Here is an 18,178-nt window from a genome sequence, read left to right as displayed (position 1 = left end):
GAAAGGGCCAGATGATAACAACCTGATAATAACCAGTTTTTAGGGCAAGCAAGGCTGATGAGGCACCAGATGGAGATCATTTCCAAGTTTCTAAATATGCCTTGTGATTGTGATACATTTCTTTGTATTTACACTTCTGGCATCTTGTGCCCAGTAGGGGGCAGCGTTGAGGGGCTTGCAACACTTCCCCTGCTCAGCCTGTGTCATATGCATGATGCACAGAGCTGAGCGATTGCTGGCAGAGCTGCAGGACAGGCTCTAGCCGTGTTGGAGAGCAAGGACTACACTGTTCACCTGGGGAAAAAAGGGGGCGTGCACTCCTAGGCACTAGACACCCCAGAGTTTGGCTCTCCCTCATTTTGTTTGGGTGTAAACGGGAAGGAGAGAAGTGACCAAGGAGCAGGGCTGCTGAGAGTAGGTTTGGGCCCCAGTGAAAAAAATTTTTTGGGCCCCTCAGCAAGGGCGGACTGGCTAAACAGGGCCAACGAAGCTGGGCCCTGGGCCCCCTTCCGGACCGCCAGGCTCCGGTAATTTGTACCGGCTTCCCCCCCCCCCACCCTCTTGTCGGCCCTGACAAGAAGCTGCAACAGAAACAACAGGAAAGGTAATATCTGAAAGGAGATAGGATGGAAGGAAGGAAGGGGACTGGGGAGAAATAAAGCAGGTACTGTAAGGGGGAAACTGAAGAACAGTGAAATGCCAAAGACAGAGAGGACATTTAAAAGATATACATATATATACGTTGTGTTAGGTGCAGTACAAACACATAACGAGAGGCAGTCTCTGCCCCCAAAGAGTTACAGTCTGTTTAGAAAAGAAAGAAAAAGGGCAGGAGGGGAAACAGGGGCACAGAGTGGTAAAGTGACTTGCCCAAGGTAACCCACTGAGGCAGTGGGAGAGCTAGGATTAGAACCCTGATTTTCTGAGTCCCAGGTCTGTATTCATTAGACCACACTTCCTCCCAAGCACTTGGAAAAGAGGCAGAGATGACAATTTAAGACTCAGTGAGGTGGGGGCCAAAATCTTTTGTACAGGATTCTAATCGTTTTTTTATATGGTGATGAAGGGTGGGCTATGGTGTGGTGTCCCCTGAAGACAGCACAATGGAGTGGCCTGGAAAGTGCCTGAGATAGGACAGAGTGGGGGTGCCCCACAGGAAGCAGGATGGAGATGCTGACAACCAATGTCCCTTGCTATGCAGGGCTGCTTTACTCCATTGCTGCTGAGAGGTTGGGTGTGGGGATGGATCCACTTGAACCTCTTGCAGTGTCCCTGCCCTTTCCTAGTGGTTCAGCCGCAGAAAGTATGTGTTGGGGGTTGGGTAACCGAGTTTGGCCTTTTTAAGATCATCCTCAAGATGTTACTCTGGATCAGTTTGGTGGCCAGGATTGCAGGGGAGACAGTACCAGGTTCAGGGAAGTTGGGGGTTTATAAATTCATAGATTCCAAGGCCAGAAGGGATGACTGTGATCATCTAGTCAGACCTCCTACATAACACTGGCCATAGAACATCTCCAAAATAATTCCTAGAGTGGATCTTTTAGAAAGCATCTAATCTAGATTTAAAAATAATTGTTGGTAAATTGGTCAATTGCTTAATTGTTCTAACGGTTAATTGAGGGGCTTGGGGGGGGGGTTGTTTATTTTTTGGAACTCTATGAAGTGAAGAAACTGGGATAACATTCCCACACCCAGAAACACTACCTCCTCTCTGCACTCGTGGTAGGATGCAGCAGATACAAGCATCATCTGTATCCCAGTCAATTACAGTGTGCACAGGAACTTTAAGGAAAGTCTGTACTTCACAACACATGACATCCAAAGGGAATGTCTAGACATGGGGCACAATGGGAAAGAAGAATGAACTCATTGGGGACGTAGGCGGCTCAAGCAATGGGATTAAAGGTTTTATTGGGCAGACTCAGTGGACCATGTGGCATGTGGTAAGTTAGTGCAGGGAATCTGGATTGCTCAGGTATCCCAGGTTCTCCAGGACACCTTGTGACCCTGTCACTCTGTTACCTGCTCTCCACAAAACCCATGGGCCTAGTGGAGAAGAGTGTAGTTCCCCAATTACAGTAATCCTTAGCTCGGCCACTTAACTCTGGATCCCTGACTCTGGGTGCTGCAAGGCTGACTGTCTCCCCTCAGTGCTAGCTGGACAGCCATGGTCATGTCCTAATGTCACTCTTGGATTTTCTCTCTTGTTTCTCTACAATTGTTCACCTCAGGCTTGGTAACAAGGATAGTAACAGGCCCAGTCCAGACTTCCAGACACTCTCCTGGCTGGAGGCAGGTCCTCCTTACCAGGCCCACAGCTGACATGCAGCATTTGTATCATGTGTTCTATTTGCCAGTGCCACCCACTTGTTGCTAATTGCATGCCAGTCAAGCTACTAGTGACTCCTTGGGGAGCAGTGATGCCCTGTGGGCAGCAGCTCCCCTGGCCTCGCATGCAGGGTAATGGAGATGGATAACGTGTGTGATGGCTCTTCTCTTCTCAGGGCTCTAAAGAATGACAGCTTCGCCTGGGAAGGAGAATTAGAGAACTGTGTCCACAGCAAGGTGACGGGAAGCCAGCTGGCACATCCCAAGTATCAGCCAACTGCTGGTAGCTATCAGCTCCATTTTGCCGTGCAGCAACTCCAGCAGCAGAAGCATCAGTCCCGACAGCTCTTGGAGCAGAGCCGAGCCCGGCACCAGGTAACTGAGACAAAAGTCAGCCTGAGAATGGTCACTGCCGGTTTCTACACCTGTGGGCCGGCATGGGGCAGTTTCACACCCAGGACGTGACACAAGGTTTTGTGGGGAGGAAGCACCACTTGTGGGTTATGAGGATAGGACTGAACTTATATTCAGTGATTCTGATAGCCGCCTAATGCTGCTGTCCCTCTTGGCCTCCCTGCTGGGTCAGGATCCCTCTCTAGTTGGCTATCTGAGTGCTGCTACTCACTGTTCCACCTAGTGCCTGAGTCAGAGCCCAGCATCACTGGGCCCAGAGATTCTTTATCTGTAAATCCCATAGTTGTGGTGGCATGTGTTTGTGTCCACCAAGGGCACATGTGGTTTACCTATGTGGGTGTCATTGCTACATTTGTGTGTCTCCATTCCCCAGAGTCTCATAGCTGTGTTGGCATGTGTCTCTGCCCTGTAACGTTGGTACCAGTGGTCTCTGTTTCAGCTACAGCTTGACCAAGTCCTTTCCCACACACTGCAGTACCCATGCACCAAACAATGAAGACTGATAGGAAAATGACTTCACCACAATGAAGACCAAACATTACCTGGATTGCTTCATTCCTGTGAGGGAATAAGGTTCATCTCTGCCAGGAATATTCTAAGAGCTGTAGATACACAATAGACATGGGTATAGAGCCTGAGCCCGGGTATAGAGCCTGAGCCCAGGTGTAAGCTTCTCCCACACCTCCCAGGGCCCAGTGGTGGCTCCAGGCACCAGTGCTGCAAGCAGTCCGCCGGTCCCACGGATTCGGCAGCAATTCGGCGGCAGGTACGCCGAAGCCGCGGACCGGCGGGCCTCCCGCAGGCAAGCCGCCAGGACCAGGGACCTCCCGCAGGCAAGCCGCCGAAGGCAGCCTGACTGCCGTGCTTGGGACTGCAAAAAAGTTGGGGCCGCCCCTGCCAGGGCCTGCTAAACACCATCATTATCAGTCAGTGCATCTAATGTTTCCTTTACTTGCTAGGCACTCAGCCATTTGGCACAGAGTCATTCCCTTGACACCATTGTAAGGGACAGAGGGAGACACAGTGCTGTCAAGGCAGGAAGAAAATGAAAATGGGATAAGAACATAAGAACGTCCGTACCGGGTCAGACCAAAGGTCCATCTAGCCCAGTATCTGTCTACCGACAGTGGCCAATGCCAGGTGCCCCAGAGGGAGTGAACCTAACAGTCAATGATTAAGTGATCTCTCTCCTGCCATCCATCTCCATCCTCTGAGGGTACGTCCAGACTACCCACCGTATCGGCGGGTAGTGATCGATTTATCGGGGATCAATGTATCGCGTCTCATCTAGACGTGACATATTGATCCCCGAACGCACTCCCCGTTGACTCCGGAACTCCACCGGAGCGAGCGGCGGTAGTGGAGTCGACGGGGGAGCCGCAGACGTCGATCCCGCGCCGTGAGGACGGGAGGTAAGTCGGAATAAGATACTTCGACTTCAGCTACGGTATTCCCGTAGCTGAAGTTGCGTATCTTACATCGACACCCCCCCCAGTGTAGACCAGGCCTGACAAACAGAGGCTAGGGACACCATACCTTACCCATCCTGGCTAATAGCCATTTATGGACTTAACCACAGTGGTGAGCTCGAGCCGGTTCGCACCGGTTCACAGGAACCGGTTGTTAAATTTAGAAGCCTTTTTAGAACCGGTTGTTCCAGGGCAACTGGTTCTAAAAAAGCTTTTAAATTTAACAAAGGCTCGGGCAGCTGTCCACTCGGCCCCCGGCCCCAGCTCACCTCCCCCTCTCCCCTGAACGCTCCGCCCTCCTTCTCCTCCCCCTCCCCCTCCCCTACTTCCCGCGAATCAAATGTTCACAGGAAGCCTGAAACAAGCAGCAGGCAGGTAAGCCGGGGGTGGGATGGGACGACACGCGGAGGGCTCCAGGGAGGCATGGCGCACACGAACCAGTCCGGTTCCACCTGAGCGGCTCCCCCTGGCCCCGGCCGAGCGGCCCAGCTCAGGGAGTCGGCCGGGCCCTGCGGCGCCGGTTCCGGTGCTGGCCAAGCGGCTCCGGCTCAGGGAGGCGGCCGGGCCCCACGGCGCCGGTCGCGGCGGAGCGGACCCGGTCCCGGACCCAGGCAGTGTGGTAAGGTGGCAGGGAGCAGGGAGGGGGTGTTTGGTCAGTTGTGGGGGGGTGGATAGGGGTCGGGGCGGTCAGAGGGCAGGGAACAGGGGGATTGAATGAGGGTAAGGGTCCTGGGGGGCAGTCAGGAAGGAGCAGGGGTTGGATGAGGTGGTGGGGGGCAGTCAGGGACGGAGAGAAGGGTTGGTTGGATGGGGCAGGAGTCCCGGGGGGCCATCAAGAATGAGAGGAGGGGTTGGATGGGGCAGCAGGGGGCAGTCAGGGGACAGGGAAGGGGGAGGATCAGTCAGGGGTCCTTGGGGTGTGTGTCAAGGAACATGGGGGGTTGGATGGGGCACGACCCCCTCATGAGGTGAGGAGGAGGGAACCTGTTGTTAATATTTTGGCAGCTCATCACTGCTTAACCACCATGAATTTATCCAGTTCTATTTTAAAATTTATCTAGTTCTCTTTTAATTCCTTGTGTCCTATGATTCCCATGTAATGAATGGCAGTTTTTTGGCAGCTGGTCTGGAGCAGCATCTCCCCACCCTAGATGGAGACCCTGCAGGGGTTTATAAAGCACCAGTTACCTCATTTGTCATGGAGGGCAGGGTTTCCTTCATTTTGATTGGTGTCTGGAACAGCAGTGGGGTTCTTCATGTGCTTGGACCTCCACTCAGCATAGATTGTTTGATCCAGGTTAGGGGGAGCTATTGGTATTTGCTGGGCAGTCTGGCAGAGATGGCCTCAAACACAAGCAAGAACTAAGTATGTGGGGCCTCCTCCCCCATATCAGGGGCATGAATTACTAGTTACTGCAGGGTCCCTAACAAACAGCTTATGGCTCAATTCCCACCATTCTGGGAGGGAAATCAGAGGTGGAGGCAACTTCTGTCTGTACTGTGTCCTTTCCTTCCCCAACCCTCCCTCCCCCCAGTTGCTACCCCTCTGAGCAGGAGCAGTAGGCCCTTCTTTCATCTCTGTCCAAGGGGCTCTGGGTGGGCAGCCGTGGCTGCTGCTGAGCATAGGGTAGCACTGCAAGCCGAGCTGGGCTGTGCCTGTGAGGAGGCTGGAGCTGACCATGGGGGCCTGGCTGAGCCCTCTTCTAATTGCTGACATTGAGCTGAAGTTATTTTTGGCCTAGGGCAGAGCTATTACTCAGGAGTTTCTGTTAAAGTGATTCTTTGTTAAGCCTCCACTCCTCTCCCCACCCCCCACCCCCCTTGAGCCGAACAGTTCAGAGCTGCAGTATCGAGGCCATTGCCATGCCACGGGCTCAGACAGCTCTGAAATTGCCGTTAATGAAGAAGGGATTTGCTTAACACTCAGGGTATGTCTACACTGCAATTAGACACCCACGTCTGGCCCATGCCAGCTGACTAAGGCTGACGCTCCTAAGCTAAGGGGCTGTTTAATTGCTGCATAGAGGTTCAGGCTGCAGCCTGAGCTTTGGGACTCTCCCACCTTGCAGGTCCTAGATCCCTGGCTTCAGCTCAAACCTGAACATCTACAGTGCAATTAAGCAGCCCCGCAAGCCTGAGTCAGCTGGCGCAGACCAGCTGCAGGTTTTTAATTGCAGTGTAGACATACCCTCACACTTCCTTGTATTGGAAGCCAGGTCTTAATAGAGAGAGTGTCTCTTGGATTCATCTCCTCCCACTTGTCTTTGCCTGGTGCCAGACAGATCTCCCATCCCAGGCACAATTGCACTGACCTCTCCTGCTTAGTAGCCAGAGCACCCCTCCCCATCCCAACAGACTCACCATCCCCTACCCTACTACCACCTCCCTCTCCTGTTCACTCTTGCCTGCCCTATCTTTGTCACTCACCACTGTTTGGCTCCCCCCACCTACCCTTACAACTCCCCCATCCCATAACCTCCTCCCACTCACTTTGGCCCAAGCCCCATCCCTCACTCCCTTCCACTCACCACTGCCTGGTCACCATCCTGCTCATTTTCACTGTGGCTTCCTGCGTTCCCCTCCCACTCACCATTATCTGTGCCTCCCCACTTCCTCTCCATTCACTGCACCTGGACCTCCACCACCTGCTCACTATCACTTGGGCCTTACCCATCTCCATCATTGTCACCCAGGCCTCCTACCCCCATATCTGCTCACCATTGTCCAAGCCCCATCCCACTCCACTCGTTGTCTGCCCCTCTCCCAATCCACTGTCCTGCTTGCTGCACCCAGGTCCTCCTGCTTTTTTCCCATTTCACAATGCCTGGGCCTCGCCCCCTTGCAATGATAAAACATCCTTATGCCAATGCTCTACTTCCACAATGACACCAATGGCTTGTGTGGCAAAAGCACATCAGGAAAATGTTTAATCACTGTAGCAGCTGGACATAAGGGGAGGAGCCAGGAGCAGGTGACCAGCCCACTCTGCAAACAACACAGTTTGGGAACCTCTGGCTTAAAACTTTTCCTTCCATCTTTCTCTCTTTGTCTCCTTCCTTCCCCCATTCCTCACTTCCTTCATCTCACTTTCTCCCTCTGTCCTCCCTTGCCGTACCTTAAATCTGCACTCACAAAAAGCCCTTTTCTGAGGTGTCATCTCATGCCGATGAGTTTTCCCCCATTCCTTTTCTCAAGCAGTCTGGCTTGGAGGTTGGGAATGAGAAGTGTTTATTGGCATCCTGAGGTAGGGCCCACAGAAACGATGTGTTCTCGTAGGCAGGGTGTCTGGGGTTGAGGGAGGTCATTGGGTAGCATCAATGGGTCTTTCACAGCCTTCCTCACATTGCTGAGGGCTCCCTATGTACTGCACACTCGCAGTGCTGGGAGGGCAGCCTGGACACAACCAACTCTTGTTGCTCTGATCCAAGAAAATTCATTGCACAAAGCCAGAAAAATTCTGCATTCATCTGGGAGTTGCTCCTGCTTCTCAGAGCACTTAGAGCACTATGTGTAATGTGGGGGAGGGGAGAGAAGACTGGCAGGAGAATTTGGAGACTCCATCAGCACAGCCCTGGGGAATGGTACAGAGGAGAATAAGACCTTCACCTCAGACCTCTGGGTTTAGAAAAGTGCAGCACACCAGCCTCCAGGTTCCCTGGCTTTGGGTTCACCTCTTCTAATGGGTCCTGAGTTCTTCCCTCAGAACCTTAATTAGGGTTGAGAAGTTGTACTAAATCTAATTTTATTCATTTTTCAGACTGTCCAGTTCCTGGTCCCTGGCACCCATAGTTCTGTGGTCCTGTCAACAGGACACTGGACTGAGACTCAGGAGGGGAAGGGGAATAACAATATAGACAATTTATATACAAGTCAACTTGATTCACTATAGGCAACCATTTGGGTCTTAAAGAACAATTTAAATTTGGAAAAGATTGGTCCTTTTTGGAGGAGCTCAGGGATATTGTACCATTCATAGGGCGCTGCATGGGAGAAGGCACAAGGGTGATTGTGTGAGAATCTGACAGACAGATGGAGGAGGTTGGGAGCACTGGCTGAGTGAAGGGGACAGAGACCCAACATGAAGCTTGACAAGGAAGGATAAGTAAGGAGGGGCAGAGTTATGTAGAGCTTTGAAGGTGATGACAAGAAGCTTAAATCTGATACTGGAGTGGTTCAAGGAACAGGAGTTACATGATCAAACCAACCAGAAAGGAAGAAAGTTTATCAGCAGCAACATTTTGTATGGACCGAAGGGAGCGATGAGTGACATGATCTGACCTGGATGTTGTTACCAGAGATGCCCTTGCTTAGGAAATTAAACAATCAGTGTTTACTTTCTGATTGTTCCCTCTACTGGGGAGATGCCACTAACTGTCCTGGAGGCTTCTCCTCCCCTATGTAGGTTTGTTCTGTCTGCTTAGCCTGTATCTATTGTATGTGTGTGGGCAGTTACTAGATTTAGAGCTTTATCCCAAACATTGCATATGGGAAATGGGAAATAGGCTAAATTAAAACAACCCTAGTTCAGTCATATAGTGAAATGATCCCTATCAGTGCAGCCTTGTGTCAGAAAGGGGCAGATAAAACATGCAACAAATGATAATGAGTATTGGGGTCACTCATGGTTACAGTTTCAATCAGTAGTTTAAATAGTTTTCTGATATAAATACTGTGTCCAGTTCATCCCCTGTTGCTAAATATTTCCTCTCTCCCCTTATACCTTTCAGAAAGTTGCATGGTCCCAAGTTAGTCGGCGCTTAGCTAAGCTAAGGAGATTTAACTTTCCCCATAACTAATTTATTTTATTCTTTTCTGGATGTCCTCTAAAATTTTCCAGTGTCTCACTGGGAATGTGCGGCATTCACAGCAGGTGTGGCTGCACTAGAACTCCCCTGCTCCTTGCTCTGGGATGCAAGGCCTCTCTGAGAGCAGCCTAACCTGCATTGACCATTTTTGCTACCATGTTGCATTAAAGACTAATTAACTGCCTCCCTCCATCTTCATCCATTTCTTTTTCCCAGCTTTCTCCCTTGGATTATTTTTTTCTGCAGATGTGTTAACTGCAGTTTTCCAAGGTGAATCCAATTTTTATTTGCTACCTGTGGGGTCATATCTTTAGTTTATGTACAGTAGAACCTCAGAGTTACGAACACCAGAGTTACAAAATGACCAGTCAACCACCCCACCTCATTTGCAACCGGACGTATGCAGTCAGGCAGCAGAGACAAAAAGAAAAGCAAATACTGTACAATACAGGACTGTGTTAAACATAAACTACTAAAAAAGGGGGAAGTTTTAAAAAAAAGTTTTGACAAGGTAAGGAAACTGGTTTTATGTTTGTTTCGCTTAAATTAAGATGGTTAAAAGCAGCATTTTTCTTTTGCATAGTAAAGGTTCAAAGCTGCGTTAAGTCAATGTTTAGTTGTAAACTTTTGAAAGAACAACCATAATGTTTTGTTCAAAGTTACAAACATTTCAGAGCTCTGAACAGCCTCCATTCCCAAGGTGTTTGTAACTCTGAGGTTCTACTGTAAAATAAAACAACTCCACTGAAGTCAGTGACGGTATGTTGATTTATACCACCTGAAGTTCTGCCCCCATGTTTCTAATCTCGTTTTATTTATTTATTTATTTATGGCAGCACACACAATGTGCTGAATGGTTTGCAAATATATAATAAAACCCAGTTTGTGTCCCCAAAAGCTCACAGTTTAAGAAAACAAACTTTGTACAAAGGGTTGGGTAGAAGGAGAAAGCATACAGTCAGTTTATTTTAACATATATCAAGACAGTCCCTCTCCTGAGTAGTTTACAAAGCAGGACCCACTGTACTGTAATTTGTGAATTCTATTAACATGCTCTCCTTTTTCTAGAGCATTAATGAAGTCTTTACATCAGATTGGCCCTTACACTGACCACCCTGGTTCCACACTAGAGTTCCCTTCCCACAACTCAGTATTTTGCCAATTATCATTACTTTTTGCCCCTTTGTTTAGTCACTCAGCCAGTTTTCTACCATATCCACGCTGATTTGACTGAACTTTGTGAATAAATTTAATAGAAAACTGTAGCAAATGCTTTACAAACATCTAAAACCCCACCAAATTTTACACTTATTTTGTAATTCTGTCCCAAAAGGCAAATATGTTTGTCTGATGAGCTAATCTTTATAAATACTCATTTCTGCTTATTGCTTGTGATTCTGTCATTCTGAGGTTTAGTGATTATTTATTGATTTTACTTGCGGCATTTGTTCCATTACTTTGCCAGGGATAGATGTTGGATATATGGGAGGGTAAGTGGCAGGATCCTTCTTATTTCTGTTTTTGAAGATCATTAGCATAACTGTTTTAGTTAAAACTTCTGGTACCTCCTCACTTTAATTGTGAGTAGGTACAGGAAGCTTGGTTTCTGCTTGCTGATACCTTACCATGTGCCTCACCGTGACTGGCAGATTGTACTTGTGACATTTTCTAATTAAAAAGCATTCTTTTTGTGCAGCTATCATTCTGTGTGTACTTTGTTTCTGTATAAAATGAGGAGAGGTGTGAGCTACTGGTATGAGCACAGGACTGAGACCCAGGAACTCCTGAGTTCTGACTCTAGCTCTGAGGGTGACTCCATCTGTGGCAGGTCACTTGCCCTCTCTGTGGCCCAGAGTGCCCACCTATAAAATGGGGTTAATACTCCAGACCTGTCTGCCAGGAATGTTGCGGGGATTAATTAGCTAATGTTTTTGCAGTGTTTTGAAGATGCAAAGTCCTGTATTGTGCTAACTATTATGCAGATTTGTGCCCCTCGGAACCTTCCACAGGGGAGGGCATGGGTCTCCTCAGCAGCCAGTCCAAATCTCCAGCATTGTGAGCCCTGTTCAGGATGTTTCCCTTAATAAAGTAATAACTGTTGGGTACTGGATGCTCCTGGGCTGTTTATATCAGAGCTTCTTCCATGCTTCAGTTCTGCATAGAGCTGGACTCTGTGGATCCTGAATGATGAGGGCTCTCCTTCATGTGTGTCTGTGCTGAAATCTCTTCCCATCCCTTTCTCTGTCTGGCCTCCCCTGCTGCCCTTTGTTTGCACAGTAGCTTCTTCTGGTTTCCCGCCCCGCCCCCATAGGGTTCACAGCAGGGCAGCCTGCTTTGTAGCTGGATCCAGAAGCCATGGTCAGTGTCAACCCTAGTCTCTACACCCTGGCTGCGGTGGAAGGCAGCCAGGATCTCAGCACAGTGTGGAGACAGAGACCTTTCAGAAGTCTGTTGTCCCCAAGCAAAACAGCCCTAACCTTCCCTTAGGCAGGTCTCGGCCCTGCCTCTGATGATCAGCCTATGTTATAAGAATTCTTGTTTATTCTTCCTCCTGGGTGACTGACCTTCTTGCCTGAGTATGTTTGGGGAGGTGACATAGACTGTACAGAGCAAGAGGTTTGCAAACTCTAGGTGTCAGGATTTTAGTAACAAGGGAAAAGCACTTTTGGAAAAAAATTATTGCGCGTGGCATCAAATAGGATGCAGTGAGGAGCGGTCTCAGGGTCAGGGGAGGAAAGCACAGTGAGTGGGGAGACTCCATCCCTTCCCTGATAATATGATAGGCTCTCAGCTGTACTGGACTAAGCCAAGAGTGTGGTATTGACTGCCTTCCCCCTGACTTGTCATTTATAGTTATGCCTGCTCAGGAATCCAGGATCAAAATGGAGCTGCAGGACATGGAGAGGTTAACGAGGAGTAAAAAGCTCAGCAGATCTTGTCAGTGAATTGTAGTGGAAAAGGCCTGGTTTGGCTCTGACATTCCCCTTTCTCCCCTAGGCTCTGCCTGTCAGAAACTCCCTCCCACACGAGTGCCCTGCCATTTGCCAGAGAATTGTGGGGGAGAGGGGCTTTTCCTGTCTTTATGCTGGGACTCTGCCAACCCTCAGATTGTGGTTTTCTCTGGAGCCTGGAGCCCACTCACTGTGCCTCTGTGTGTTCCTCACCAGAGAAAGAAACTCAGGACAAATGCAACCAAGTGCACTGAAGCCCCACCCTTTCCCAGAAGACCGGCTAGTGCTCACCCTTTCCCCTCATCTTTCATAACAGACTCTTCACCACTAAGCCACATGGCTACAATTCACTGCTCTGAACTGGGGATCTAACTAAGCAGCTTTGAAGAAGGATAAGGCAGAGTTCCAGGCAGGTTGCAACTTTCTAAAGAGAATTGAGTGCTGCTTTGAATCTCAGCTGAGCTGGTGCAGAGAGCCATTCCCTTGCTCTGCCACCTGTGTCCTTGTTCTTTAGTGCCTGGCAGTGCACAGGCTATTTTTCCCCATCTCCCAAACCTTCAGCATATCTCTCCCTTCATGACTGGGAACTTTCCTCTCTCCCCAAAGCATCCCCAGAGCCTGAGTCAGGGAGAAATCCTCTTTATCAGTTGCCCTCTTAGTGCCCTTTGCTTCTGTGAGGGTAATTTAGGGCTTCCTATTAGCTCAAAGACTAGGAGGAGGTTGGATATGGGAGTCAGTGTTGTAGCACTTGCTGTGTTGTGCCACAGTAGTAGAGTTTGTCGGCATGTCTAGAACTAACCCTGACTTTCCAAAACTGTAGAATTCTGCTATAAAAACTCCTTCATGGAATCAGTCACCCTCAGTTTGTATCTATCTCTGAGACTGTCCCAGGAGCCTTCTAGTTGGGTGGTCCCCTTCACCAGGCTGGGGCTCTCTCTTCCCAGGCAAGGCTCCTCACCACATGGGTTCTCCCAGTGGAGTTGCAAAGGGAAAATAACCAATCCCTGTATCTTGTTTTCTACCAGGCTCTCTTTGCCAACCACCCGCCACCCAGCTCCACCAATATATCCATGCCAGCTGATTCTGGTGCCCGCAAGACATCAAGTGCCACTGCCAGCATCCAGAAGGCAACTAGTTCACACAAAGTGATGCCATCCCAGAGTACATCCTCTCACCTGGTCCCCAAGCCTCCAGCCAATCATAGGCAGGCAGTGGTCAGAAAAGTGGCAGCCCAGAGGATTTCCAAGTAAGTTTTTCCCGTGCCAGAGAAATCTATGAGGAAGGGATAGGGGGGAGGGATAGCTCAGTGGTTTGAGCATTGGCCTGCTAAACCCAGAGTTGTGAGTTCAATCCTTGATGGGGGCGATTTGGGGATTAGGGGTCCTACTTTGAGCAGGGGGTTGGACTAGATGATCTCCTGAGGTCCCTTCCAACCCTAATAATCTATGATTCTATGAACATATTGCCAGCAAGTGTTTTTGATAGAGATCCTTTGGGGCTTTCTTCCTGAATTGAGACCTTGTAAGAGTCTGGCCTTGATACACTGGAGTAGTTGTACCCTAAAATGGAGCTTTACCTCAGAGTGTAAGCAGGGCCATAGCTTCATACAACTATGGGGACACAGAAATTGCCATACAGGATCAGAGAAGTGGGCTACCTAGGCCTCTACCCTGTCTCTGACAATGGTGAGTGGCAGGTGCTTCTTGGGGGAGCAAGACTGCAGTAACAAGTTGTGTTGGAAGTGCATGGGCAGAGCTGTGCATGGACAGAGCTGTGCTGGAGAAGCTGGTAGATTTCCTGCCTGCACTATGCCTGTCCCCCAGAACTATCAATAATGGGCTCACCTGCCTATAGGAGAAGTTTCTTCCTAACCCCATCAGCTAGTGGTTGGTTTGTCCCGAAGCATGAGGGTTTGTATCTCCCTGTATGCTTTATGTATATTTGTCATTTCCCATATAAATGTCCAATGCTATTTGAACCCTACTAAGCTTTTGGCCTCGGACCTATCCTGTGGTAGTGAGTTCCACAGGTTATGTGCTGTGTAAAAACAAAAAAATCCTTTTGTCAGTTTCAAGTTTGTTGCCTTTTAATTTCCTTGAGCATCCTCTTGTTCCTGTGTTATGAGAGGGTAATTGTATCTGTACAATTCATTGTTATATCTCTCTGTATCATGCCCCCTTTCATTCTTCTTCTCTGTAGACTGAAAAGTCCCCATCTTTACAATGTCTCCTCATATTGAAGTCTCTCAAACCCTTTTCCTTACCCATCTTTGGACTTGTTTTAATCTCTAAAACACTGATGTGGGGGAAATCACATTTATAACCCCCTCCCCTCAGTTCTGTTTGATTCCTGCCAGATTCTCTGACTCCTCGCATCCCTTTCCCTATTTAAGAGAGAAGCTTTAATAAAAAATAGTCATTTTTCCAAAAGCCCCCCTGTGGAAGTGCTCAGGTGCAGAATAGAGGTGCATTGGCAATGCTGTGGTTGGGGGGCTGAGGGAGCAGGACTGGAGGAGCAAGGTGTTTTGGAGGAACATGGGCAGAGGTGCTGGAGAAGCTGGTATATTTCCTGCCTGCACAATGCCTATGTTGAGATAAAATTCATCCCCCAAAACTATTTAAAAAGAAAACAGGACATTAGCAGGATTGGTTGACGCAGTGAGGGCGGCTGTGATCATGAGGTCTGGCAGGTCTGTGCTGGTGAATTCACCATCTGATTCTCTTTGTGCTGGGGTGGCTCATGTTAGTACAGGTGACAGGCCGTGTCAGTGGGTTCCTTTGCTGGGCAGCAGGGATGTGTATTTGAAGATGCCGGTGTGCTGTGCTCACTTGTTGGCAGAGAGAATGTTTATCCTTGTGAGATGGAATTGCAGCTTCTTGGACAGACTTTACTTCGCTGCATTTTTGTGGTTTCTGCTCTGTGACAGGCAGGAGTGTGGGAAAACCGGAAAAAGCTCAGCACCAAAAATGCACAGAAAGGGGAGGGGGAGGGAGGAGCAGAAGATTCCTGCAAAATTTCTGAAACGTAATCCAAGTATCGAAGGCTGCAAGGAGCCACTCCGGAAATACTTTCTGAGTTGCCTTTCGGACTCCAGGACAAGGCTCCAAACCCATTCTTGCCATTCACGTGATCTCACAATAATATTTTTTCACTTACATGGAAAGAAGCAGTGTCCAGCTATTCTTCTAGCATACTGGAAGCTGACCATTTTCAAACCACTGTCTGTCCTTCTGTAGTGAGGCGGCCTGGCTCCCCGCCGCACCTGAGAGGGCCGAGCCAGAGCAGCCGCCTCAGTGGGCGGAGTCACCGCCGCCTGTCCCCGCCCCCCGGAAGTCAAGGGGCGGGACAGGAAGTATAAAGGCCCGGTCCCAGCGCTCAGTTGCCGCCCAGCCGCTGGAGAGGACAGACGCTGGTGCCCAAGCTCCTGTTGGGCTGAGCCTTCCCCAAGCCCGGTACCCCGAGGAGGACTGGCCGAGCCTTCCCCGAGCCCGGTACCCCGAGGAGGACGGGCCGAGCCTTCCCCGAGCCCGGTACCCCGAGGAGCTGCCTGAGCGTCCCCTCGCCCCGTGTCCTGAGGAGCAGCCCGACCTATCCAGCGCTCAGTACCCCGAGGAGCCCGTGGTGTGGGGGCTCGGCCCTCTCAGGTGCGGCGGGGAGCCAGGCCGCCTCACTACACGAGGCTGAGTACACCGTTCAGTAGTTCAAGTCCAAGCCCTCGGTCAGGGCAGGGCAACAGGCAGTAGTCCTGGGCTCAGACCCTCAGGCAGGGGCTGAGCAAACAATCAGTATTCAGGGGGCTCAGGCCCTCAGGCAGGGGCTGAGCAAAACACACAGCAGTTCAGGGGGCTCAGACCCTCAGGCAGGGGCTCAGCAAACAACGTAGTTCAGGGGCTCAGACCCTCAAGCCGGGGCTGAGCAAAACACACAGTCTTTTAAGCCCAAGCCCTAGGTCAGGGCGGGGCAACAAACAGCACCCTAAGGTGAGTCCAGGCTCCTACGCCTGAGCGTTGGTGTGAGGGGGAGACTGCCACCCGTGAGGGGGGTGGCAGGGGGGACACAGGCCCACCCACTCCACTGTGTCCCAGCCCGGGGCCCTAACGGCGGCAGTCAGTCTGCTGCTGTGTCAGTGGGGTCCTGACCGCAACACACCAACATTGGCTCGAGGTCTGCTGCGGCCAGACTGGGGTCGGCTACCCCCGGGCTACTTCCAATCTCCCCCTCCATTGGTACCTGTCCATCCCTAGCGTCCTCCGCCGGGTCCCCACACCATGGGCTCCTCGGGGTACTGAGCGCTGGATAGGTCGGGCTGTTCCTCAGGACACGGGGCGAGGGGACGCTCAGGCAGCTCCTCAGGGTACCGGGCTCGGGGAAGGCTCAGCCCAACAGGAGCTCGGGCACCAGCGTCTGTCCTCTCCAGCGGCCGGGCGGCAACTGAGCGCTGGGACCGGGCCTTTATACTTCCTGTCCCGCCCCTTGACTTCCGGGGGGCGGGGACAGGCGGCGGTGACTCTCCCCACTGAGGCGGCTGCTCTGGCTCGGCCCTCTCAGGTGCGGCGAGGAGCCAGGCCGCCTCACTACACCTTCCTACCTAATCTATCCATCCAAATCAGAGAAAGGACCGGAGGTACCATGTACAAAGCAGGGTGAATGGAGGAAATTCTTCCTCAAAGAATCACAGAGATTAGAGATGAAAAAGATTTCTTCCAGTCCATTCTTTCCATTCTCCCGCTCCTCTGTACAGAGCATTCTCTGATGCTATGTTCAGCCTGCTTTTAAATAACTCCAGTAGCAGGAATTCCATCACTTCACCTGGGAGACAATATAAGAGTCTAATCAACCTTATTGCTAGGAAATTGCTCCTGATGTGCAGCCCAAATTTTTCCTTTGGTTTGTTTCATCCTGCTGCTTACAGATACTCCTTCCAGAAAACCTTCTCCCTTCTAAATACAGTGCTTGGCATCCTTTGAATCCTCTCCTCCACATCTTCAAGGTTCCTAGTTATAGTTATACGTACTGAGATTTCTTTAACCTCTCCTCATATAGTAGTCCTACCCACCAAGGTGTCAGTCATCTCATTTTACTTATTGGACCCTCTCCTATTTGTCAATGTTACGCTTGTGTTGAGGTGGAATTGTAATATTCCAAAAGTGGTTATATCCGAAAGTAGAACTACCACATCCCTAGTCAATGACATGATACTGTGCCTCTTTACATAAAACACAGTGTATAATTTGCTTTTTGGCTGCCATATGGGATTTCCAGCACATCCCTAATTTGCTGTCCACCATCTCCCTTAACTCTGTCTTGGCTACTTTCCAGGCCTCCTTCCTCCCAAGAGATCTCAGCCCTGCCTATTTCTTTTAATGGAATATACTGACTTTCATTCATTGAGGGAAAGTCTCATTTTAATCATTCCAAATCCTAATGATTCTGTGATTCATTTTTGTAATTTCTCTAACACCATTTTATTCTCTGTCTCTGCTGTTTGTAGCTTAATATAATCACATTTTCTTTTCAAAGCTGTTTTTAGAGTTTCCTCCAGGCTGTGTAGACAATTTTGTCTCCCTGAACCATCTCTTCCTTGTAAGTATGATCATCTCACTCAGCCAGCACATATGGTGTCCAGAAGAGCAGGAGAAGCATGAGAGCGGGAAACCTCAGCTACAAACAAGATAGAGATTCTAAAGATGAACATTACTGGCTCATTTAGTAACTCAGGACACAAAAGAAAAAAGTAATGGAACAATCAGACAAGCAAGGCTTGTCTTTTCTATTTCTGTTCCGTTTTGTTTTCTCAGTCTCCCAGTTTGGGAAAGAGGAAGGGTGTCCTTGTTGTGGATTGTGTCTAAGGCAGACTCCTTACTAAGGTAATGGAGCAGAAAACTGGGGCCTACATTAAGGTATGGGAAAAGACCGTGGCACTGAAAGGAACTGTTTAAAGTGCAGCTTTGTTAGAAATGTGACTCTATAAAATGGTCTCATGGGTTCCATGTTTGTGTCTCAATAATTTCCAGATTAAATGTGCTCACATTACAAATAGAAAGATAGCTTTTCTAACTGCTAGCACCACAAACTTGTCCTGGATTCCAGGAGTCAAGCTGGGTTCTTTCCACCCTGTACGCTATCATCAGTAATGGTGGTTCTGCAGGCCAAAATTATATCCTTTGTTGGGGTCATCCAGGTGTTACCAAGGGCAGATTTTGGAGACAGT

General features: G+C 49.7%; 1 protein-coding gene across 7 annotated transcripts in view; it reads left to right on the top strand.

The window, feature by feature from the left end:
* The window catches only part of TTLL5 (tubulin tyrosine ligase like 5), a 233,541-nt gene that overhangs the window by 177,574 nt on the left and 37,789 nt on the right, over window positions 1-18,178 (top strand). For all 7 annotated transcript variants that reach the window (XM_045014664.1, XM_045014666.1, XM_045014665.1 and 4 more), the window contains 2 exons: window positions 2,505-2,703; window positions 12,993-13,213. In XM_045014664.1, coding sequence (XP_044870599.1) covers window positions 2,505-2,703; window positions 12,993-13,213 — 420 coding nt within the window. The remainder of the gene's footprint in view (window positions 1-2,504; window positions 2,704-12,992; window positions 13,214-18,178) is intronic.

Source organism: Mauremys mutica, chromosome 4, assembly GCF_020497125.1.
Source record: "Mauremys mutica isolate MM-2020 ecotype Southern chromosome 4, ASM2049712v1, whole genome shotgun sequence".
Classification (NCBI taxonomy): Eukaryota; Metazoa; Chordata; order Testudines; family Geoemydidae; genus Mauremys; species Mauremys mutica.
This window is presented reverse-complemented; position numbering and strand designations above follow the sequence as displayed.